Raw genomic sequence first — 26815 nt, 5'->3', positions numbered from 1 at the left:
AGCTGCTGTCACCAGCACCCCCAGGTCCTTTTCTTCAGAGCAGCTTTCCAGCCACTCTGCTCCAGCCTGTAGCAGCCAGTGTTGTGACCCAAGTGCAGGATGTTGCACTGAACCTCATACAGCTGGCTTCAGACCATGGATCCAGCCTGTCCAGACCCCCCTGCAGAGCCATCTTGCCCTCCAGAAGGTCAACATTCCTCCCTAACTTGGTGTCACCTGTGACCTGTGATCTCTTTGTCCTGATTACTGATACAGACACCAAGCAGGACTGGCCCCAACAATAAGCCCTGGAGAACATCATCTGTGACTGGCAAGGATCAGCATAAATGTGTTTTCTGTCAGACTGCAAGTTCATTAAAGAGCACTCACAATTCTATTGCTCAAATTACACTTGGCAGAATTTAGGATCCAAGTACAAGAACAGCAAAAAAGCAGACTAAAGAACTTCCACCCACTGAGTCACCAACTTGTTTCCATAACTGTTAAATTTTTAGAGAGATATAAATCAGATCAGACCTGAGTTTATTAATCTGGACTCTATTTGTAACATTTTAAAACTGTCATTAATGCAAAGCTGATAGAGAACTTGGGACATGGAAGTACCCTTTCTATGGTCAATTCTTATTTTTAAGGTAATGAGTATAGAAAAGAAATAAATTTAACAATACTAATATAGACTTTTAAACTCTGGTGTTTTTTTAATTACAAATTTGTCCAAAAAGATGAGTATTTACAAAACATTGAGCCTTTCAATTCTGTTACCAAAACCTGCTGAGCCCAGTACAGATAAACCCTAAAGCAGAATATTATACAAATCCAAAATATAGTAAGATCAGTAAAATTGATGTGATTGATTTAATAAAAACTATACCATTTCCCAAACAGGAAAGATCAAATATGAACCAGCACAGCTTGAAGTGAATATGCAGACTTCCAATAGATTCATTGGAGACAGCCTCCAGGGTGTAATCCAACAGTGTAGTAACTGACACTACATCAAACCCATTGAGGTGTGTTTAATGAAATCTGTACATACAAAATTTACAAATATTTTCAAAGGTTCATTCTTAGTCTTTGGAAAGATGTCATCATTAACTCAAGAAAATTGATGCAATCTCTCTGTCTAGGAGTGTTTCTGTATAAGGGCTTAAACAGTCTTCCCAAAAGACAAAAAGGATTTAAATTCTTCTGTTGGATGAAAAAATACAAATTTTTAATAAGGCAGAACCCAAATTTTAAAAGGCTGTTTTACACACAATGAGTGTCTTTTCATATCATAGGCAGAAAAAAGGAAAAATCCAGATGACTCAACCCAGAATAGGGAGCAGAATATGTTAAACTCTTCATAAATCCATGTATTTGCTTGCAGAGTATCTTTACTCAGTGCTTTCAGAGAAAGGCAACATATCTCTTATCTAGTGTCTAGCATAAATAGCTAAGAAGACTGGCATGCACAGAGCTAGGCAGCTTCATGATGCAAAAAAAATCAAAGCAGAAGTCTGTGTGTGGTTCTCAGTCCTTTCATAAAGCATCCCAGATTTCAGATGAGATGCTGCTTCCCTTCAGTCAGGAAGAGGAGGGAGCCCTCCCACCGAGGTCAGCCCAGCAGTTCATTTCACTGGGTTACTGGCAAGGCCACGTTGACAGGCACTTGGCTGGGCTGCTGTGCTGGGGACCCATTGCTGAGAGGCTGCTGTGAAACAGCAGCCTGCTCCATTTTGCTGATGTGTGTTATGAAGCGCAGCCGAAGTTTCAGAGCTGGTCTTAAGTTACAAATTATCTTCTCAACCTGTTTTAAAAAAAGAAAAAAATGCATTCAGTAAAAAACAGGAGTATTTTTACATGCCACTACTGTACACAAATATCACACTAGCACAATGAAAATGGGAAAAGCTACAGTAAATAGAGGTGTTTTCATAAATATTTAATTAAAAATGTTAACTTTTGGACCTCTTCCAATAACCAATCTTAAAAAACCCCTTCCTGTTGTAAGAGTTGTGCACCAAAGCTTTGTAATACAAGTAACATAACTGATACTTTTAAAAGTGCATACTGTTATAAACTAGAGATAAATTGAGTGAATGATTTTTTCACTGAACATGAATCAAGTCTTCCTTTTGTCACATGTCAAGTTACACTACTGAATCAGAAATTAAGTAAAACTTTAAAGAAATAGATTTAAATGAATAAAAAGTATGAAATATCCAACAGCTGTATTTTTTGCAATAGCTCTAATAATAGTATTTAAAGCACCCTGAAGCCGTATCTTAAATTTCAGACTACATAAATTAGTCTTGCAATCTGAGATATCTAATCTACTCCATCTGAAGCTTTTCTTGCACCAACTTCCTACTTTGTATATAGAGACTAATCAACTGTTAGCAATTTGTTGTACTGCTACCTATGACAAATATTTCACAAAAAGATTAAATTATTATATGGGAAGAAAGGTAACTAAAGTATCAATATCTACTGTTTACTTACTTGGTCTTTCACACTGTCACCTGTAAACATGTATTTCATATGATACAAGAAATCACAAATGGGATCCATGTAGTTCAGGTGGGAGCTGTACCGATCTGCATTCAGGAGCATTTCATAAAATGCCACTCCAATCTGTTTACACAGACACAAAGAGCAAGCCAAATAAAAACGGGTTTTATAACACTTTATATTAACAATATAAGAAATATGTGCTGCTTTTTAAGTAGCTGTGATTCCTAACAATTTACTTTCTTACACAGAAGAATGGACAGGTCTAAGCCATCCCATTATGCTTGACCAAATGATTCTGAAGTTAAGCTCTTCTTTCTAGCAGGGTCTCTGATATCTGACATTTTTCAGCTAATCTGCCTACTGATGAGCTCCATCTCTTTTTTCCTCCCTTAACCTTATCCACACTGAAATGAATGTATGAAACAGTTCATGTTCCTCCATCCTCATAATTCACCTCTTGCATACTCCCAGGAAGTAAGCCTGCAGTATATTTTGCACGTAGTTTGAGAGCCAAAGAAAGCATCTATTGCTTGATATTTCTGGGGGTTTATTTCTTTTTTGCTTAAAAAGGAATGTACTATGTGTTTTATCCAACAGGATTTCAGTTAACAGGGTAAGGTGAATACCAACTCAGCAACTCAAATCCTTGCAATTACTGTTTAATCTCTATAGAACTTAATTCTGAATATCTATTACGGATTTCTATCCCATTCTGATTCACAAGTTAATTGCAAAAGTAAAATAATCCATACAGTATAAAGCAAACCATGAGCCAGACTTTACCTCTATCATGCACCGTGTCCTCTCCTGCTGGAACCGTTGCAGGAAAGGGCCAACGAGATGGTAAACATAGAGCAACTGGAACTCTGTTTTCACAATGGGTATCAAAGCTTCTGTGAGGAACCTGCAGTATGTCAAGACATGTACTACATCAGCTGTTTGGTTATGTGGGGTTCTTTATTTCTTTCACCCCCACCAAATTCTAGCCAAAACATAACAGTCTCTCTCAGAGATTTAGACCTTTATTTCAGGAAATAAAACAGTGTGCCTCTGGAAATACGAGCTATTCGAAATAGGGCAGCTCTAGAATTAGGAATAGTATTTACTGTTACAGTTACAGATGCTTCAGGAACATACTACAACCCATGCTTGAAGAAAAAATTAAATTAACAAAAGCATAAAAGCTAACCTAGATTTAAAAAGGCTTATTAAAGGCAGTCACACCACATGACAGCCCTAAAGCCTACAGACAACCAGAGTTATGTCGATGGAAGAGGGAGCTGGAAAAAACCTTATGATCCATCTGGCAAGTCGTAGAGCTCCCCTGTACATATTTATTCACTGGTATAAGTGCTATAGGTAGAGCTTTGTTATCCACATTATGTGTGGAATTTAAAAGACAAATTACATTATCAAATATCATTGCACCTACTTAGGAATGAGAGAAAGCTGCCCAATGCTGGAATGATGCCAGACTGCATGTGCCAAAGCCAAAGTGTAGCTACAACTCATCTCAGAGTAAGACTGGTGACACGCTGTGAAGTCAAACAGTTGGAATGGGTAACCAACCCACTCTGTCTCTGATGTCAAGCTGGGACTGTTGATGACATTCACAATGCAATCATGGAGAACAATCCAGTATGGTTCCTGGGGGGAAAAAACCAAAACAACAGAACAAACCCAAAAAGTCAGAATTGTTTATAAAAAGAACATCACCTAAGACACTGCTTCCTTAGCTTTTTCTGCTATAATGGCATTTCTAAAATGTGTATATATATAAATATATAAGCATATGTATATAGGAAACTGTTATAAATGTCATATGGTATGCAAATGGTAGTTGATAACCATGAAGATGAAAATTTAAGATGCATGGTACAGAAAACATCTATGTTAGTGGGTATGGCCACACTCAAGGGTGTGGCATTATAAAGACATATGTCACAGATTTAATTATTTAATTGCCTGATATAATGGTCTATAAAAGAAGCAAAGACAAGGCAAAAAGCCTTAGTTAAAGAGGTCTGAGAATTATCTAGTTTTCTGAGTGAAGGGACAAACAGACAAAAAAATCGAGATGGAAACAGGAAATAAAAAAGGTACAAAAGACAAAGAATATAGATGAGGAAACAAGGAGATGAAACAGGAAGAGTAAGTAGCATTATAAAAATAATAAGGATTAAATTCATGTTGGCCTCCCTCTGAGAAGAGGAACTATTTTTTAGGGAAGAGAGGTCACAAGCTGTAACACACAGAAGCAACACATGGTAAGATCAAAATTACTCAGGCAGTCTTTGTCAAGTACCAAGAATCTTGATATTCAGAAGATCAAAGTTTCTACTGATATACAAACTGCAGTACTGCAGACATTTCCTTTTGCAATCTCAGCCACATCTGAGATTTACATGGTTAAGAACTACAGGATGTGGAAGTGCAAGCAATAATAGAAAAATAACTTTGCATTAGAACCTTTATAGATCTTCCTATTATATAGCTCCAGTTCTCAATACCATGCATAAGGCATTTAACTAAATAGTTAAACAAGAGTGATTTACTTCTTTTCATCCCAGCCTCAAAATATAATAGAAAAACAAAACACCTGATCAATTTTTCTATGCTGGAGGAGTAGATTTTTCTCAAACATGCATGCAGCCTTGTGAATAGCTTGCTGTGGAATTTACAGATATTGGCTGTAGGTTTTTACAATGTATTCTAGAGATGATAAATGTTTCATAGAAGAGTAATTTTTTTATTTAAAAGTACAACATATTGACTCACTGGTAAGGCTGTGATAATCAGTCCAATTGCATTCATCCAAGCTGTGATATTCTCTCTTGGCACCAGGGGCTGACTAGAGACAAAGAAAAAGAAAATTAAAACTCCAAAGTACTCAACTGCAATTTGTGCTGCTCATGCACCTACAGACCAGGTGTACTTACACCAAGAATGTTTGTCAATTTGAGAGAACTACAAAGACACACACAGGTATTTACAGAGCCAAAAGATGGTATAAATGCTATTGGGATGTTGTGTGCAAAACTATGCAGGTGTGTTTTGCATTAGCAGCAGGTTTCCTTTCAAAGGCTTCAAACTTCCTTCCTTAAGCTTTAGTGCCTAAGGGTTATTTGTCCCTTTATTGACTCCTTACCTTCATATGCCCCAAACAGAGCTAACAATAATATATTACTAAGCCAAATGAGGATTTATCCAAGCAATTCCAGCTTGTCATTGCTCAGTGACATCAACTGAATGGCTACAAGAATATCAGGTCCTGTCTCTGACCAGTTTTTTCAGTGGTTGCTCAAGAAGCAGCTACAACAGGTCAAATTCAATGCATCATGATAAAAGGTCAGCCTTGGCACACCACTCTTTCAAAGTACCTCTGATCTACATCAGCATCAGGAAGGTTCAGAGTCCTGCCAATGATTCCTGTCTCTTTCTTTGCACTCAAAGATGCTGTAGTATCAACTGTACTCCTCTCAGCACAGCTCAAAGAATAACAGATTTCATCAAGGCTTTCCTGCTGAACCCAATGGATAAGACCTTTGCCTGCATGATGTCTTCCCTCTAACTTTTATGTGCATTGTGCCATGTCAACTGTACCTGAAGCACACAATCCACTACAACACAGGAATCTAACACATGATTTTTGTGCTTGATCCCTGTCACCTTGTTTGTCATCCAAAAATACTTTATATATAAAATGTTACCTAGATACACTTTTTTTTTTTTTAATAAGAAATTTAGTATCAGAGACCACCTTAGCAATCCCTAATTATGTATGATATATTGCAGAAAACCATTTCAGAAAGCCAACATACCTCTTCAGCACAACATTCAGCAGAGCATTGCCCACCTCCTTCCCTGGAACAGCCAGAGCCATGAGCTCAACACAGGTAACGTGCAGAGCATGGGCAGCTGGGTTAGGAAATTCATTGAATCTCCAGTCACAATTTGGAAATGGACCAGGGGATTTGCCTGCCATAGGTAGCAAAGGTTAAGGAAAAAAAAGCTGCCCCAACACAGACAAGCATAAGCAGCATAGTCATTAAAAATAGATACATATACCACATACTAAACTGAACTGAAAGTTTTTGAAAACAAGTTGAACAATCACATTTAATTAAAAAGAAAGACGTATAGAAATATGAATATAAGATGCTGATAATCATTGGAGGACTGCATGAATACATAGCTATAAATATATTACACACACAAAACTGTGCAAAGGATAAACCTTCCTGATTAAGAGGTGGAAAAAACAGCAACCATCTCCTTCACTGTGTGCTTCCAAGAGGGGAAAATATAAATAATAGGAATTTTCTATGCTCATATTCAGAAACCATTAATTTGCCTCTCTGTAAGACCTTCTAGCAGACTTCTAGGGAGACAGTTTATGCAAAAGGAGTATCTGCTTAGTCTCTGAAAATATTCCACTTCCCCAAACAAGACTTATTTATTTGAAATACATACAGAAAAGTTCTCCAGCATTAACATTTGCATAAAAGCAGGGGTTTATATAAATTTTAGCTTTCTTGGGAGACACCAAATAGACTTCTTTCAAGTTACACAATTAAGAAAGGGAAGTTCAGGAGAAGGAATGAAAGAATTTGTAACACCCTGAAGATTGGTCAACTCTTGTAAAGCTGCTCCAGAAAGAAGCCAAAGTCTTGAAGAAGATTCCTATTCTCTAATTTGCCAGCTATTTCCACACCTTAAATATGGCACGGCTCTCAATATTTTATTCTCAGTAATAGTAACAAATGTCACTAGAAAACAGTAATAGTAATCTCATTTTTGAAAACTTCTTTAAAACTCACACGTTGCAAAAAGCTTATTTTTTTGACAATCAAAATACAATTCAGAAAGCATAAACATCAGTAATTGCATTTCTAAGTGATGCTTAAACAGTGAAATATTTATACAGCTGTACTGTACTTCACTTTCATCATATCTTTTTAAGATGCTTACTAGGGCAGCACATCCCTGTTCGGAATATTAAAGAAATGGAAATTCTTTGATGACATGAAGATGTAAGACATTGCCACAGCTTACTTAAAGTAAACTTTTAGAAGGATATTGTCTACTAGTCTTCCAATAAGCTTGCAATAGTAAGCATCATCAGGAACCCATGGGTTCTCTTCTCGGGGATTCATGGCACATTTGAGGTAAGTATCACTCAGACACCAGCCTGGTGGACGATTATCTTTGAGAGAGCCAATTATGGCATGAACAAGTTTTCTCTTGAGGTTTGTGCGCTCTCTCAAATGCCCCTCATAATAGTGAAGAGTGTTGTACAGGTAGGTCACTGGTCGGTCTGCCAAGGAGAAAGGGAAAACAATAAAAGCCAGAAATAACTTCCAGCATCACTATCTGTGGCAAGCAAAACTGAAATCAAGAGCTCTGCAAGACTAAGTTGCATTTATTTAAAAACAGCACATATGGAATTGATTCGCATTCTTTATTACAACATACTCTACAAAACTAATTTTCCTTTGTCTTGTACATACTTCAGTGTTTGTACAGAACAAAAGAAGTTGAACAAAGAGGGTCAGTATTACTAACAGTTCACAACTTAATGGTAATATTAATATATTTGTAAGTAAACTGACTAAATCATCTCTTCATATACAAGGTATTAGATAAGAAGAATACAGGTATGAAGTCACAGTAAAAAAAGACTATTGTAAATTGTCTGAGCATAACATAGCAATGACCTATAAAAGATATTAAAGTGCATTTCTAAAAGTATTCAAGTATCAGGTCAAGTTATTTGAATCTTAAGTAAGGATAGAGAGAGGAACTGCTTTTCAATTGTTTCAGTCTTGCTAAGAGAAAGTTTGTTAGGACATAGGTCTAAGTATTTACTACTAGAAGGGAATGGAAGGGAAAGGTGTGAAGGAAGCATGAATTAGCAAGAGATACCTGAATAAAAACAAGTTCACTGTTAATAAGCTGAAACTCACTAAACAGGAAATGCACTTCTCTGTGTAAATGCACACAGGGCTTAGAGAACAGGAAAGGAATAAGACAACGCTGTGCTAATACACGAACATTATGAATGAAAGAGGTGAAGAGGACATAATGATCACAACAGGAATATATCCAACTGTGTTCATGGATAACTTACCATGGAATTTGTATAAACCTCCCAGATGATCCAATAAAGTTTCTAGTGATTTGGACACTGGAAGCAATTCCAGAAATCTATGAATTACAATGTCAAACACTGGCAGAAAGCGCAGGCATACATTTCCAAAATAAATTGGCAAGTACTGGGGCTGGATCTGAACTGGGGGATTCACCTGCTCTGCCAAACCTTCAAAATACAGCTTTTCAGGGTATTTCTGGAAGGAAAGAAACCCACCAAAATCAAAATCTCCTTCTTCATAAGTAATGGATTAAGCATTCAGCATTTACATTGCTTTAAAAAGACACTTCAGAACCCTCTTTATCACATTTGAATTCAGTGAAGCTTACTGTAAACTTACTGAAGAAAACTGAACTCTGACTTAAATGGATTATTAAAATAGTAGATAACATCTTAAAAAGAAAAAAAAAAAAACCAGAACAAATGGTCACCACCACTCAAAATGGGCATAAGAGAATATTAAAATATTAAGAATCCCAAAGCAAAGCTGAAAGCAGCCAGTGCTGAAGTGTCCTTTGTCATGAATTTGAAGAGAAAACCTAGGGGAAATAAGCACTACTGGAACTTTCTGCATCATATGCTGAATTAGAAGACTAAAAATAGGAATAATGTAATAATTCCCTTGGAAAGAACTGTAGTGTACTCAAATAACAGATGGGTACTGCTGAGGGCTGAACTTATGTTTTACCTGTGACTGAAATTTCTATATGCCAGGTTGGGTGTAGTAACTGTGCAGCCATGTCAGAGCACTTCCCAGGCTCATTTGCTTTCCTGCTACCCTTACACTTTTAGTTAGGCGCTGTCAAAACATTGTACAGCCAAGTCAGAGGGCTAATATAGACCAAACAGCTCCTGGATCAAACTAGATGGCATGTATTGAGCTACACGACAGCTTGTTTGTATCTGTTCTATCTCACTGTTTATTTTTTGACAGAACAGCTCATTGGCACATCCTTTTCTAGTCAGCAGGAACCAGTATGTTTATAGGAGCATTAAAATCTCAGCAAGTCTCTTCCCTAACACATCAGGCTATCATGTTCTAGTCACACAGAAGACGGAAGAAGTTTTAATAATTAGAAGAAAATGTAGGTTTAACATTTGGTTACAGTAATAAAACATCAGAAAATAATATACTGTAATTTTATGACTGTAATATCGGTATCGTCATAAAACATCAGAAAATAACTTCTCCCTGTGCACAAAAACTCTGTTTTAAATGAATTTCAGTATAAGCAAGATTATAAAATTGCTTGATTTAGATGAACAAGAATGATCATCCACCCAATTCTTAAGCTATTCCTATTTTTTAATATTACTGCATTATATTTTCGAAGTCATTACATACGCGATTTATTATTTTCATACTAGCCCAGTCAAATTACAGCTTATTAGGCAAGTCCAAAAATTGATACCGCTGCCCTGTAAATCATGGCTGATCTCAATTCCACAGAAATTATTGAAATAAAAGAATATTATTAGTTGTGATACCTTGTGGTAACTCATATGCTTTGTATGCCAGTCATTCTGCAGCCAGTGTTCCGGAGAATTCTCCTTCACAAAATCACTCACTCTGTTTCTGAAATCATTAGGCTTCAGTAAGAGTAATTGGATTATGAAGTAACAAACTTGAGCTTCATTTCCTTCATGACTACGCATAGCCTTAAGTGAAACAGATTAGACAACATGAAATTACAGCTGACACTGCAGTCTGCTCTATAGCCCCAAAACATGGCAGCCAAATTTGCTACATCTGCACACAAATTCACACTGCATATATAGTCTTTTTTCAAGTGAAGCCATAAAAAAAGAGGCAGGTTCAATCCCTATCTCATTTTCTGTTCCATGAGCAGAAGGTCTTACAAACTTCCCAGTGACAGCACTTTCTGAAGGAATTCTAGCTCACTCTTACCTGTCACTTGTCTTACTGAAAACAACTAATTAAGTGACAACGAAGTTAAGGTTGCTTTTAACCTCTGGCCATTCTGACACGATTTGACTTCAGTCTGAAAACCAAATTAGAATTCAAACAACCAGCTTTACATTAAGATGAGATTTAAAATTAAATATAGAGGACAATTACTTAATGCAAATGTAGTTCTCTCTAGGTGAGTACTGCTTTATTTTATAGGATAACATGAAAAGCAAGAGAATGCCATTTCTGTCTTACTATGATGAAAGAGGCTGATTTCTAAGAAAAGAAAGCACACTCGAATGGGTACAAGATTTTCCATATGCTTGTGAATTAATTAATAGCATGTCATATCCTATCTACCTTTTAAGGCTGCAGGAATCACACAACCATAGAATCATTTAGGGTAGGAAAGACCTTTAAGATCATTGAGTCCAACCATTAATTCAGCAGTGCCACTAAACCATATCCTGAAGTGCTGCACCTACATATCTTTTAAGTATCTCCAAGGATAGTGACTCACCCACATCCCTGGGCAGCCTGTCCCAACACTTTACAACTCTTTCAGAGGAGGTATTTTTCTTAATATCCAATCCAGCATAACTTGATGCTGTTTCATCTTGTCCTATTGCCTGTCACTTCTTATGGGAGACGAGGCAGACACCCACCTGGCTACACCCTCCTTTCAGGCAGCTGTAGTGGGTCTCCTCTGAGCCTCCTCTTCTCCAGGTTAAACACCCCCAGCTGCTCTTTACAGGAATTGTGCTCCAGACCCTCCACCAGCTCTGCTGCCCTTCTCTGGACATGCTCAATGTCTGCCTTGTGGTGAGAGGCCCAGAACTGCCCAGCCTGTAGCACTGCACGGGCTGTTACTCAAGTGCAGGACCCAGCACCTGGCCTTGCTGAACTTCAGATGACTGGCCTTAGCCATTGATGCAGCATGTCCACATCCCTCTGCAGACCCCAAATAACTGCATGGCTCTGAGGTCAGAGACTCAAACCACCAATCACAACATTTAATAATATCAGTTCAATGGTTGCCATTGAATAACCAAGAAATGCTTCTCTGAAGACTCAGAGAACTGCAAGAGTGTTACTTAAAGAAGTAATCTACTATTTTCTTGATTATTAACTTTGCAAATAGTTACTATTTAAGACCAATCAATTTTTAAAAGATTGCACCTAAAAATGAGTCAGAAAGCAGACTGCATGAGCTGTCATCTTATCTTCTGAAGTGATACTTACCAAACAGAGTATCAACCTATCCAGTGTTACAATATTGTATTTCCACACCATGTCATTGAGAATCTCAATACATTTATTGAGCTGCTGTCCTCCTGCAGATGTAGAGAATTCATACACCAAAAAATCTGCAAATGTCCTGACGTGTGCCACCAGCGCTCTGGCCCCAATTCTTTCTAACACTCTAGTAGGGAAGAAAAAAAAAAGGCACTAAGAAATTGTTACAGTTCCTTACACATTCCTAACTGGTCTATTTATAGTTCTTATATGAATAAGCAGTTTTTAATACAATTGTCTTAAACAAAAAAAAGACAAAATTCCCTCCCTTTTATTAAATTACTGAGGTGATAGCCAAAGCAAAGCAAAACACACCGAGAACTCCTAAGTCGAAATACTATTTAGGAGAAATGCTTCAAGTTCACCAATTTACTCTGAGGTATTCTGCTCAGAACCCATGCTTTATTTATATAATTGTACTTATACACCTCTGAGGACAACCTTCTGCAACTCAACTTTATTTTCCTATGCTATGCACTTTAATATAGCCATAGCATTATAAACTCTTTCCTCACTGCACACTAGAGTAACAGATGCTATCAGAAATACTGTTTCAGCAGACCTAGGAAGGACTGAAAAGAAATAAATCTCTTTTTCACAGCTAAAACTAATGCTATTTCTATCAGGAACAAAGTTAAAAAATCAGATGATTACCACTTCTGTAATGAATTTTCATCTTAATCCAACATTTCTTTTCTAAAGAAATATTTGTCCTTTATTCATGTATAAATGTTAAGTAAATTAATGCTTTTTATTTTCTATTTACTCTTTCAGATTTGCTTTAAACACTGCTATTACAAGTAAATTGCTTAATTCAAACACCTCACATCCTTGTTTCTCACCAGGAAAAACATGCACTGCAGACCACTGCATGGTGGAACCAATCCTGAACACTGCACAATTATTATGGCACACTGGCTACTCCCGAGCTCCCCTCTCTTTTTCCATGCTATGCATGCTCCAAATTAATTAAAAGAACAAGCTGTTAATTATTAATTATGTCCTCAGAACTGAGGGCACTGCTGTACTAACTTTGAAATAGCATGTTTTTAAGCTCACCTGTAACCAATTTGATTGATGTGATCAGTGTCTAACAACATCTTCCACAGGAGACAAAGGAAAAGCGGGGATGAACCTTGAGCAGAGAAGTGTGTGATTATTTCATTCTCACTGGTCATCGACTTCCACTTCCGGTATTCTTCTTCCACATTCTTCTTCAGATTAAAACGGCTTTCCTGAGGCACGTTGTTCTGCTTGAAGAACACCTGAAAAAAGTAGGCTTTGCAGTGACTGAGAGCCTCCAGTAAAACACTTGAACAGGAAAATTTTGCCTGATTTAGCACTGTATGGGTTCCTACTTGCCTGTACCATACAGCCTACTAGGGAGTGTTGCTATTTCACTGTGATACCTCAGTGACTGTTCTGTCACTAACAAAGCTATATGACAAACTGCCACAAGAAAATATGGCTTTTCCAACTTCTTTTTTTTTTTTTTTTTTTTTTTTTTAGGTTTTAAACCATCTGATCTACCTTGCATCAGAAGTTTGATCAGTTGACCAAGTCTGACATTAGAAAACTCTAGGGGAATGTAGCTAACACATTTCTAAAGAAATAGCAACATTATAATCATGCTGTATTCTTTAGGGACTTGAGATTAATGCAGTCTAGAGAGGGGAAGACACTCACCAACCCACAAAAGGCAAAGGATCTTGTTAAGAGAATAAATGCACAGTTATTTACAATTGTAAAGTCTTCAGGTTTAAACCATTACCTGCAGAGGAGCTGGAAAACAGCTTAGTGTATGTGATGCCCAGTTATGTGGTGTGAAACTCATGATAGTTTGCAGTATGTCCTTGCACCAAGTTCCCTGAATTGAATCAGAGCCTGTGAAAAAGTCTAGAAAATTGATTGATGGTATTAGAATTGCTCCTTTTGTCATTATATGCATCAAGGCTTTTCTAGTCCAAAGTTTCCTTTTTTTGTCCAACTTCTCCCAGCCCCTTTCTTTAACTTTATTTGGCTACAGAGGACATTGGATATTACCTTTCTTATGTTATTAACGATAAGAAAATTATTTATAAGGTTTGAGCTAGAAATAAAGCAATCATGATTTTAATATTTTGTATTTAATTTCCTGTAATGTCACTAAAACAAGCTTCTGCTGATTAACTGATTAGACTTTTAGAAAAAAATTCTGAGGAAGATAATGATGGTGAAATTGCCAGATGCCATTTTATACTGCTTCAAAAAGGCTGCTCAGAAGTACCTGCCCCAATTCAGCTGTAGAAATGAAAGCCTCATTCCCCCAGACCTTGGGCTGATGTCATCAAAGGTTGGGAAATGGTTAAAAAAATAAAAAAGAAATCAACACATAGAAGTTCTTTCCCTTTCAAATCACCTCCACCTCCAGTCTTTGTGACTCAGTTGCTCTAACTCTCCAGTGTGTCTGCAGACTAGAACCATAAAAAAGTAGAAAACATCTCCTTCAAATCTAACAAAAACCTGATCCATGTCACTGCACACTGTTAAAACTTCAAAAGACACAATGAAAGCTTCCTTTTTTCTCTTCCCCAAAAAAGAAACTCAACATTCAGACTACTTTTTCTTAAATGCAAGCTATAGAGGGGGTGGCTCCTGCATGATCAGCACCGTTGCTGCATTTCATGCTATTTAAATAGCATGTATCATTCCAAGCATTTAGATTTAAAATAATGAAACTCAAAATAAGACACTAAAAAACCTCTAGACCCTAGTGTCACAGTGTACCTCTGAATAAACGTTAAGAATATCTCATTGTCTCTTCAGTAATAGCTTTTTGCCTAAGAACAAATAGTTAGAAATTAAAATTACACTTTTTCTTCAAAACCAGAAGTGCATGGGATATGTTTTATGACTAGGTCATTACCATGACACTCTTTTGAACAGTACTTTAGAGAAATGGTTTGACTACAGCTTTTACTGGGATGTACTGCTATTACCTGTCACATGTGTTGCCCTTGCCAGAGTTAAGATCAAAGCCCTGTTGAGTTCTTCTGATTCTGCTGAAAGAACTGTTTTGGGATCATTGAGGAAGCGTGTGAACTGCGGTTGGACTTCTGAGCTGCCCAAAGCTGTGATTAGCCTTAGAGCAGTACTCTCAACACTGAAAGAAGGAAACAGTCCAGTTAGCAAGTAATACTTATGCTGATGCTTCCAGGATTCCAAAAATACCTACTTTTTCCCTCCATTTACTCCATTTCTGTATTACAAATAATACAGAAACATTTTGTTTTAAAAATTATGTTCTTAACCTTTGAAAAGTTCACTTTTTCTACTGTTTAATACATCAACTATGTCAGCATCTTATTTTCAAATAAAGCACTCAAAAGTAGATTTAGCAAAAATTCCAAGTGCAGAGACCCTGATAAAGAGCCTCAAGTATCTCCAATTTAGTGTCCCCTTATTATTTTTTCATTCTTCATCTTCATCTAAAGAAGATAATATAAATAAATATATGCAAAACCAAAATAAAACGGCATGAATAATACATAGGAAGCTTCAAAGCTAACTACCATCTTCAAGTAGACAGCACTAAATTGTCCTTATTAAAGAAATTAGGAAGCTGAGGAAGTATAACTTTTGATTAAAAGCACTTTAATTTCCACTGCTTTAGTTGGAAGCACTTTTCACATCAGGTAGTTTGAAGTCATTGGAAGGATTTTTATAACATTGTCTTTGAAATGCCAAAGCCATAGTTTAGTTTATTCTAGTTGCAATGCAGTGCTCAATAAAATTGACGAACATCTGTATTTTACAGACAAAGTGACAAAACAAGATTGAGGTCAATAAAGATGTCAAGGCCTTGAATTTAAGGAGAAACTTGTGTTAATGTTTTCTTTATGCTTGGTAAAGGATAAGCAACTAGGCAATTTCAATTTGGACTATGAAATTGAGAAGCCTGATCCAGTGGAAGTTGTCCCTGCCCACAACAAAAGAGTTGGAACTAGATGAACTTTAAGGTCCCTTCCAACCCAAACCATTCTATGAATCTATGAATTTACTGCATAATTAGATTTTGTCTATATGAACTGGTAATAATGAAGTTACTCTGTCTCACATACTCCCACAAGATTTATTGTACTCTAAGAGTCAATGCACACTATTTCCCCCAACTTTTTGACAACAAGCCCCAGATTCTACATAGAAACTGAATCTCATGCTCTTCAACTTTGTTAACAGTAACGTAAACTCAAAGCTTTTGCCTGGAATTACCTGCATAACCTCTCTAGACCTTCTCTAACCAGCTTTGCCACCTTTCTTGTATTCAAATTAGCCACTGTTTTAGGCTATCATGACACACACCATCAGAGGGACTCCAATCAGGTTCACATACAGTCACCATTGCTTTGCAGAAACTCTTTTTCAGATGCAGAGTGAACCAGATTAACCCTCTGACCTGACTGAAAATCAAACTTACATAAAAATTAAGTGAAACCAACTTAACTCTTGTAATGGAATTAATCTTCCTCTACAGAAGGAAGTAAGCACAGTCTCACTGGCAGACAAGCCAAGCACTGATTACAAGTAGCAGGCATTGCCCTTTATCTACCATGCAAGAAGCACTTCTTGGATATGACAGTTCTGTCCAAGAACTGTCCTGTGTGCTGACTCATGACACTGCTGCCACATGTGTGCAAGACACTACCTCATGCATCTCTGCAGAGCACTACTACTAACATCCAACTGTACTGCTGAAACACGCCCTGCTGAGACACCCCAGAACAAGTCAGTCACAGAAGTAAGACTGGGAAGTGCCATTTAAACAGCTCTCATGAAGCTTTCTACAAGAAGAAGAAGAAGGAATCTGAGTTTATGGACAAATATGGCAAACATCACTCACCAGAGATGGAGCTGGTTCTGATTAGTTTGTGGCACAGCAGCCAAGGAATGAAGATGGCTGAGGAGCTGGACTCTGTAATGAGGCTGGATGTGATGCATCCGATAGCTAAACATTTCCAGCAGAGTATGCAAAATTCCCCACGCGTGAGATTTGAACACTGTTGGCAGGAGCTGACCTTATGGAAAAGAAGTTTGAAAGGTAAGTTTTACAACTGAACCACACCTTGAAATATAACTACAGAGTACACTGGTTTTATTAGGCTATAAGTCACAGACATTTGTTTTGAAAATTGTATTACCTCCAAAGAGCATACGTGCAAGTGCTGTCTGAAGATGCTGTAAATGTATACAGCTTAACAATCTTTTGAATATACACATACAGCAGACATGCCAATTATTTTAACAAGAGCAATTATGTATCCTGTGTGTCTCAAAGTAACTTGGCTCACGCTTTTCCATTAAGAACTTTTTTACACAACACAGCACAACTGGAAAGGTCCCAGCAATACAAGTGATGGCATAAAGGAACAGCAGCACAACTAGTCTGGAATTTACTGCAGTACTAGGACAACTTTCAGGTTTTTTTATATTAAACTAATTTATACATGCCGCATCATTATATTTTCAGTTCTACTACAGCCTCCAGTTTCCATTAAACAAATACTACTTAACAGAAAGAAAGGGGGGAAAAAGGTTTTCTTTCTTACTGATAAAGCCTTTGATGCCCAAGGATTCTATTTCCATATAAACCAACAGGCGACTGTAGGTTTCCACAAGAGCAGGAGCCAAGGCCACACTAGATTTTGCATGAGCCAGCTTAATTACCCTTGTAGCTATGCTGTGAATCAGACTGAGGAAAGATAGAAAGTGTTTCAGAATCAAAAACAGGGACTTGAAATTTAACACATTTTTAAAGTAAATTAATAGATCTATATATGACATGTCCAGCCACAGGAAGCCTTTCTGATGATAATTAGCTACATACAGATTTATGAGTTAAAAAGGAAAAGCTAGCTGCATATACTGTACCTCATTTTGGCATGAACTGTGAGTGAGTCCAAGAGGTTCATTGGCAATGGGGTGATAGACCCTGATGCCATGCAATTAGTCCCTGGAAGAGGTGTCCTCATGTTGCCATTTCCATAAATAGTCTCTACTAGCACACCCATTGGCAAAGTGAAACACTCTGAATTGGTTGAGTAAGCATTGCACAACAAGGCAATTTTGTAGTCATTCATCTGTAAGCTTTTATTCCTTAAGCTCTGTTGCAAAAACCTGTGTGCCATAAAGATTAAACATTAAGCAGAAAGAAGAGTACACATGCATTCCAGGAATACAACTACACCAATCTCAGTTATAAAACCCATTATAAAATAGTAGAAAAAATCAAAATAGTTATTAATTGCACTACATCAAAATAACTGCTTCTTATGCCACACTTTCACTGTGTTACAATTTTTCTACATTGGAGAAACAACTCAGGAAAAAATACAGTTAAAAAATCACCTTTCCAGACATAAACTTAACCCAACGTACTGCTTATTCACATTTTCCAAACCACAGTGTAACAAAACAAAATTGTCAATTTACTTTCAGATTCTCTATCAGTAATAAAGACTGATTATTCTGAGATAAAATATATAATTTCTGCTAGCTGGATAACAACATTTCACTTTTTATGAAATATTTTGAGTTTGAGCTCTGTCTTTCTGAATGACTTTGAAGTCACTCTACTGATAACCTCTATACAGCATCCCATCACACAATACATTCTGAATACAGGCTTGGAACTGCCAATTTCATTATGCCTAAATATAAATCAAAACATAACAAAACCCCCACACTCACTCATGGTGAAGCTTAAGAGAATGAGGAATGGGAATCTGCAACTTGGAGTTGTCACTATGGGCCTTCCGGTTCAGATGAATCCAAATGCAGGTCATTGCAAAAGCATGAGTTGACTGGGGTTTGTTAATGTCAGGTACAGGAATATACTAAAGAAAGAACACATCAATGTGACATACCACATGGACTAATGTGCAGAAAACCAATTTAGATAGCCGGTATTCACAAGATCGGGTTTTCAGTAATTTTAAGAAATTGTCTAAGACCCTGGCAAAAGGAAATTCATGCTTAAGAGTATACAGTTTCCAGACATACATAGTTACAAAGCATATGCTTTTTCTCTCAGCCTCACACTTACACATTATTCAGAAACCAGTTATTGTATCTGCTTCCATAGTAGGTATTCAGTGGTTCAACAATATTTCCTGAAAAATCTGAATTGTTCAGCAACACAGCTAAACCTGAAACATTAATACACTTCTCATGAAAGGGTACAGATACAACCCAAAATTAAAAAGTTTTGTATCCAGATTTAGCTACAGTACTGCCATTGGAAAAGGAACTCCAGGTCTCACCTTTTGCCAACATCCACATTTCTTTCTTTTTGATACAGTTACTGCTGCACAAAGACCAGTGACAGTGCAAGTGAGACAGCACCAATACATCATCAACAGGATTGCAAGGCAGATTCTTTTAAGAGCAACATCCAGAGATAACATTTTAAGTGCTTGTGAAACTGAATCTTAAAAAATGCTTCCTAGGATTCTGTTTCACAAGTGCTTAAAAATCACTAGTCAAACAAAGACTTTGAATAAGTGTAACTTAGAGCCATCACTACAGCTGAAGTAAGCAATCCTATTCCTCTTTCCATATCTGATGCTGAGAAAAGCAATTGAAATCTTCTGACACAAATTGTACTGAAGAATTTCTGTGGTCAAAACTAATGTAGCAGGGGGAAAAGTTGTTACATATGAGTTTGATACATCACACACCTGTAGTTTTCTATCCATTCACCCAAAGTAAAAAGCACTATGATTAGAGTAAGCAATCAGGACTTAACACTGACAATGCTGCTGGAATTAAAGTTTAAGAACTTTGTCTAAGTGCCCCTTCCTCAAGAACTTTAATTCTAGAGGAACGTACAAAGCATGGATATGATTCGATTTGCTCCTGCAAAAGGAATTTAAAGTACTATTCTGTTTCAGCCCAGATGTAACAATAGAATTACATATTATTCCTTTACAGTCTCCTCAGTGCTTTAATAAGCTCAAAACCTTAGTCAAACCAAAGCCAAGGAAGAGAGGAGTTAACACAAGTCTTTCTTGCCCCTAAAAACAAATGTGGTTACATGGATCCTCCAAAAAATGTATGAAACATCTCCTCCCAGCTATGTAGCACGCTGTTCTAACAGTGACTCAAGAAGGATAGTAGTATTGACATATGAAGGTCCCAAGTTGAATTTAAAAAAAAAAAACTTTTAATATCAGAGACTTACTTCTTTCTCAGGATACAGGAGGTCAAACAGCTTCATAACTGGGAGGAAGTCAGCCAGTGCATTCTTCTGGATGCTGCCAGAGATGAACTGGAGTAGCACCCACATGAGGTGGTCTCTCCCCTTAATGAGACCACGGCCTGCCAACTGTCAAGAACACTCAGTAACAGACAAATACTGCATGCAGAAGAAATTCACTAAAAAGATTCTCATGAAACTAGAAGTGCAGACTAAAACAGTTTCAGCAAAGAATTTTATAGCCAAACTTAGGCAGAAATATACATCATTTTCAGGTAGAAGAGAAATAGGTACATTAATTGTAATACATGAACGGACTATGTGAGGACCACAACAATTAACGGTAAGACTTAAAATGCATTTAACTCCTGAGGATCACTGCTTTGAAAAACTAGCAACATTTAAATATTGGTCTTAAATTGTCACCTTGTAGCCCTGTAGTGAAGTACAGTATTGCCATTGCTAGCATCAGGCCACAGGTTTTATAAACTCCTACAAAGGAAGTCCCTGAGCCAGAACAACTTTGGTTTGCTTCATCCGGACTCACCTGTTTTTTGGTTTTTGTTAATTAACTTCTTTATCTGTAACAGAAACTCTCTAATAACTAATATGCTACTCTTATCTTACTTGCTGTAGTTTTATATAGATTTGTACAATTGTGTTGTATAATGCCTGTTGTTGCAATGTTTTATTAACAGTAATTACAGGAATACAGCCCTGGTAAAATTAATTTCAGGGAAAACAAAGACAGCAGAGAACTACAATCCATCAGAAGTGGAACACAACACGGAACTGTAGACAAATGTAGATGGAGCAATGTGTTGTGCATGTTGGAAACTGCATCTAAATAGCCACAAGCTGATCCTACAGCAAGGAGAAAACATCCTCACCCTACCATCAACAGCATACAGCTCTCTCAGCAAAGAGCTCTGGAGGACTGGCATCACCACCCTTAGAACCATAACCCTGAGCACCAGAGAAAAGGGCAAATACTCATATCAGTTCAAATAGAATTATTACTAGGAAGTAATAATAACTTGGGACTGTGATTGCCAGTATCACCATAATTGGACGAATTACCTTTGATTGCTTGAGTAGATTGATTAGACAAACAGTGAGCTCCTACACAGCAAGTTTTTTAGTCCACAAACAGAACAGGGCATTCACTCTGTTCAAAATTTGTTTGTAAACTGGATGCATGCAACAGCACAGTATACTTAGATCTTCTGAATTATGCCAGCTTATCTCTTTATTCTAGTTATTAGCACACTTTGAATCCAAATAAAATGCAACATCCTGTAACTGAATACACTAAAAACACACCTAGCTCACAGAACCATAACTTGAGAATTTGACTTCTAGAGAGAATAGTGATTAAAAACTTAACTAATTCTTACACATAAAGTACTTCTTGCAGGGATGAGTGACACTTTTAACAAAAATACTGGTTTTGCTTTTTAATCCCTCTTACCATGTGGGTGCGATACAAACAATTTACCTTTTGATGGAGTGACAGGACCATATGAGGAAAACTTGCAAACTGAAAGAGCACAAAGAAAATGAGCTGGCTGGAGAGATGCTGCCACAGAAGCTGACTGGTTCCACCATCATCAAACTTCTCTTCAGTTTCAGACCGTTCCATGGCATACACCACAAGATCCACCAGCTGGTCCTCCAGCACAGGGCAACGTTGCTTGTGCTGTAAGGCAGAGATCAGATACAGTATTCCAAAAGCCTTGCCATTAACTCTAGAACTTGCAGAGTTGCAGTTACAGTACAGTATTTTGACAGAAGGCTGGGAAGCATGAGATGAAGTCTGAACTTAAGTTAAGGATAAGCCAGTATATTAAAGCTGCACTATGTTACAGGTCACAATGATTTTTTACATTTTATCATATATTCCATAATTCCCCTACTCAGTTCCAAAACACAGATCATTAACACACAGATAACATCTGGATTTTTTTTTTTTGCTGTTTCATAGAATATTCAGGCCAAATTATTTCTCTGATTGCACACTCACAGAAAACAAAGTCCATTCTTTAAACATACATGTAGGGGTTCTTTCATTTGGTTTGAGGTTTTCTGCTGGTTTGTTGTTTTTTTTTTTTTCATTCCTTCTTTTCTCCATTAAGTCCATTTCAAAAGTAGGGATCACCATGAAGAAAATGTACCAATTATACCATCAAATTCAGACAAGCATCCCAATACATGATGAAGGTATTTGATGACTATTCTCTTTTTCACTCTCATATTGGGTTCACCTACTGCCTGCAACTAGCAGCAGAATTAACATCTGGTTAATACCCCTATAACTAGATGGTGTCCTATTGACATAGCACCAAAGGTTACAACATCAAAAAAGCTGGAGAATTAATCACTGCTGTGTTCTACATACTGTAAATAGAACAAAATTACACATCAGAGGGAGGAGCCCGTTGGATGTTAGAATGCCACAGTTTTCACACTGAGCTATGCAAACCCAGAAATAATTTTAAATACACACCATCTCTGATGATTTTTAATAATGATCAAATAAGGAATGCATTATATATTCAGATATATACTGTTAGTACAGATGTATATAAAGTAGGTCCACTAGCAGTAATTTGGAACTCAGATTATAAATCTGCAGTTCAACACTACCAAGTATAATGTCACATGTTACAAGATCTTCAGTGCAACAACTTCTTGCTATTATCCTGCATCTGTATTGTTACACTCATTTAACGTACTATAACTAAGGAAAAAATCCCATGGAGAATTTAACTTATCTCAGAATGTATTAGCACCTTGGAAATAATCTAACCTGTTTGTTTCAATGCAATCTGTACTCAGGAATGGTCACATTTATTCATTTTTTGATTTGGCCTGATGCCTGTAACATAATGCAGCCTTAAAGAAAAAAATATTACTTTATGATACAAAACAAAAGGAACTGAGCTGCTGAAACACTAATCATGAAAATGCACCATCCCTTTCTAGAGGCAAAAAGGTGTATGTAAAAAAGTTTTAAAAGATCACCCCAATACTCATAAAACATTTCAGGGATGCCTTAGATGAATTCTTAGACTTACTAGCCAGGCAGCCTAACAGAAGGCTAATATAAAGATATAATAAAAGTAAAGAGAGATGCTGAAAGGAGATGCTTGTTCTACCTTCATTGATGGTACTCTTTAGCTATGAAAAAAAAGAGATTCTTTTTGATTAAAAATAGAATGCAAGAATTGGAAAAGTTGACAAAATACAGTGAACAGCATCCCCTGTTGCATGCTCTTTGCCAGCTCAAAACTGCAGAAAGCTACAATCCCAGCTGTGCTTTCTTGAAGCATGCTTAACACAAACCTCTAGCTAAGACAGAAAGCACCGATGATACCTTTTCTCCCAGTCAGCAATGTCATTATCACAGACCAACCACAGTACAGGTTACAGAGAGCAGTATTGGCACCATCCCTTCAGAACACCTTGGGGCTTTTGTGGCTCCTTTTTTGCCCCCTCCCAAAGCAACTAATTATGAAGCAGAGCAGGGTGCAACAGACAACACTACAGACTAGTTGATAATCCAGCATGCAAAACTACTATGTACAGGGCTTGAAATTTAAGAGTTTGCTAAGCACTGGGTTAATGTCTAAAAACCTAACCATGTTAGGCTATATTAATTTGGAATAAAGTTATTCAAAGAATACAACAGGAAAAATATTACTGTTAAAAAGAGAGCCAGAATTTCCAGTAGGAATTTTTGCTATTCCAAATAATTCTAAGACTGGGAAAAGTTTAAGAGCCAGGAAATTAAAAAAATGAATTCAAGCTTTAATTCTGAAAACCACACTTTCATTGTGTTAAAAACTATCTTCAATCAGAAAAATAGCAGTACATCACATTCTATCCTCATTAATTTAATTTTCTGGCAATTTTTCTTTTCTGCATTTTCAGTGAATATACATTTCTGCAAAGGTTTTATGTCTGTAGTTTCGGAACTCTTGAAAATAAAATACTGTGCTGCACAGGAATTTGCAGAATTGGGCCCTTGTTTTATTAATTGCTCCTAAGTGAAAGAAAAGCTCAGTATAAACCGAGATGAATAAAATTATAGGTGAGAGCTGATTACCCTCATAAATAAGTAGGAATTCATGTTTTGGCACAGTTTAAGTAAAACAAAAACAAACAACAAAGAACCTCCAAATGCTGTTCTGGATTACATATGAAAAAATGTAGCATTCAAGATCACTGTACTTTTTCTCCTTAAGTAAATATGACTCTAATTTTCACAATTTGGTTGTACAAACACATTCTCCATTTTGTTATGAGAATAACATTTAAAGATCTGAAAATACATAATTTTATTGAAAACATTATTAAACCATGAAGAAATAGGAGGGAGAAAATGTGCTTCCATGACAACTTGACACTACAATTTCTTGAGGCCAGCCCTCTAATGGACTCGTGGTATTTCTTTAAGTGGATCAGAGCTTCAGTTGGATGGTGGCTTGTTGTTCTAATTTGGGTTTGAATTTTTAATTCCTTCCTGTTTTGGGATGTCGAGACAGGGTGGGTATCAGAGAGTGGGGCAGGGGGATGGCTAGCATTAAAAGTATTTCCATAAAGAAAAATATTTTAAGGAGTTAGTAAGGCTGGCTGATGGCTATGATAGCTTTTCAGTATTTTAAACAAACAACATTTAGTAGATATCTACACTTTAGAAATGGACTCAGAAGACCAAATCACAGAGGCCAAGATCCCTACAAAAGTAAATGGTGTCTCCAAAAGTCCAATTCAAAATGCCTAAAGTAGTTAAAACATGACAGAACTACTCCCACACTTCCATTTTCAAAAACTGTGTGCTATGAGGACACAAAACCTTAAAGCTTATTGTTTATATTATACCTGATTCTATCATCTCTCCCAAGTTTGGCAGCCATTCCCAAGTTTCCCTCATTAAAAAAAGGAGTTTTATATTTATACAAGGAACATATACTGGAGTGTTCTCAACGCACACCCTTACAATCAGAAACCTATAGAAAATAATCACCCCCCCTTAAACTAAATACTTTGCCACATTATCACCAGTTAAATTGGATAGTAAGATCCCAGCATCAACCAGAATTTTAAAAATAAAAGTGAAAGTCAATTTTTAAATATTGCATTATATAATTCCTTTCACTTAACAGCTCTGCTTACAAGAGCTTCCCCATGCTAATTATCCTGGTTTGTAGCTAACAGAGAACACAACTACACATTCACTTGCACAGAGTAAGGCACAGATAAGCTGCAGATCACCACTGCTGGTTTAAAAGGTGACCAGCCAAATACACTATTTAAAGAGCAAATCATTAATTCAATAGCTGCTAATTAAACATTTTTACATTACAGAAACATGACATCCAAAAATGACCTCCTCTCTCAAATATTCCCCAAAATAATAGTTTTTGATTGATTAGAGGACTGCAACAAGATGCTATATTCTTCACACAAGACTGCATATACAGAGAAGGTAAAGATATAAATCAAAACCTCCAAAGAGAGTTCATGTTCTTAAGACATTACTTTAGTCCTGTTTTAAGAAACAACCATAAGATCCCTAAACCAAATCTTAATGTTGTATCAGTGCACTATGACACTCTGAACTGTTAATCATTTTCCAAAAAAACAAAATTGTTACATGGTTCAAAAAATTATTTAAAAAAATAACTAAGAATTGAAATTGACACCTCAGCTAGCAGGAGAATATAAATTGACATAGAATTGTTGAGTCATTTAGGTTGCAAAAAGACTCTTAAGATAAGATTTCAACTGCTAACCATGATAATAATATACAGGATAAAATACAATTTAAATCTCTACTTCCTATAGACCAATTCAAACAGATATACGAGAGTATGTACTGTCCACACAGAAGTACACAGTAGCAAAAGCTCAGAGTCCCCAGACACCAACAAAAGAAACATTTTGAAGTCTATATTATTACATTTGGACTTAAAACCATATACTTGATAAGGTTATTGGAAAACCTCATCCCACAAGAAAACTTAGAATCCTGAAAGGAACGCGTGAATCTTTAAACATACAATATTTTACCTTCATTTTTCTCCCTGCAAGGTTAACAGGAGAGCTGGATTTGTGTATTTTTTACACAACTCAGAGATGGCTTGAGTGAATGGTTTTCTAACACAGATCTGCTTAGTTAAGACTGAACCACAAAATTTCGTTGCTCATCTTCAAGAACTAGGACAAATCTGGCTGAACCATACCTAGATTGTGATGCCAAAAGATTCAAATGAAGGCTCCAATCCTGCAACTGGATCTGTGTAAATAGTTGACAGGGCATACAAGCAACTCCACATAAATAATTAATGATCATAAATAAATAATGATCATTGCGTTGAGGTGTTTTTCTGTACTTAATCTGAAACAAACTTGGCACTATTTGCATTTCTAAGTGTCTTCTATTATAGTGACAGTTCAATTTCTGCAAGTAATTTCTCTAATAATAAAATACAACAATATCAGCCATTTTACTGAAAGCATTGATATAGTTATACAATTTCTGAAAAGCATGCTACTATTTTTGTCAGGTGGCTACATTAACAAATTGAAATGTAACACAAAGGTAATTTGTACCTAAAAACAAGTAAAATTTCAATGTTTTCCACAGTTTTATGCAAAGTATAATAATGTTTAAATGGAACATATTTCCTGTTTTATACCACTGTACCACCCACCTCTATAT

The 26815-nt window shown here is 36.6% G+C and overlaps 1 protein-coding gene across 2 annotated transcripts in view; it reads right to left on the bottom strand.

Annotated features, from left to right (window-relative positions):
* Positions 1-675: 675 nt before the first annotated feature.
* The window catches only part of MED23 (mediator complex subunit 23), a 37954-nt gene continuing 11814 nt past the window's right edge, over positions 676-26815 (bottom strand). For both annotated transcript variants that reach the window (XM_071436536.1, XM_071436547.1), the window contains 19 exons: positions 21587-21787; positions 20074-20217; positions 18582-18727; positions 17763-18008; positions 17441-17583; positions 16735-16909; positions 14834-14997; positions 13627-13751; positions 12915-13120; positions 11802-11982; positions 10136-10306; positions 8627-8843; positions 7577-7813; positions 6318-6483; positions 5275-5347; positions 3929-4143; positions 3280-3400; positions 2485-2616; positions 676-1789 (listed from right to left, as the gene is read on the bottom strand). In XM_071436536.1, coding sequence (XP_071292637.1) covers positions 1616-1789; positions 2485-2616; positions 3280-3400; positions 3929-4143; positions 5275-5347; positions 6318-6483; positions 7577-7813; positions 8627-8843; positions 10136-10306; positions 11802-11982; positions 12915-13120; positions 13627-13751; positions 14834-14997; positions 16735-16909; positions 17441-17583; positions 17763-18008; positions 18582-18727; positions 20074-20217; positions 21587-21787 — 3237 coding nt within the window. In that variant the 3' untranslated portion in view covers positions 676-1615. The remainder of the gene's footprint in view (positions 1790-2484; positions 2617-3279; positions 3401-3928; positions 4144-5274; positions 5348-6317; positions 6484-7576; positions 7814-8626; positions 8844-10135; positions 10307-11801; positions 11983-12914; positions 13121-13626; positions 13752-14833; positions 14998-16734; positions 16910-17440; positions 17584-17762; positions 18009-18581; positions 18728-20073; positions 20218-21586; positions 21788-26815) is intronic.

This window comes from Agelaius tricolor, unplaced genomic scaffold, assembly GCF_023055355.1.
Source record: "Agelaius tricolor isolate 1412-34295 unplaced genomic scaffold, bAgeTri1.0.p SCAF_1, whole genome shotgun sequence".
In the NCBI taxonomy this organism is placed as follows: Eukaryota; Metazoa; Chordata; class Aves; order Passeriformes; family Icteridae; genus Agelaius; species Agelaius tricolor.
The sequence above is the reverse complement of the archived record's forward strand: the minus strand, read 5'-3'. Positions and strand labels throughout refer to the sequence as shown.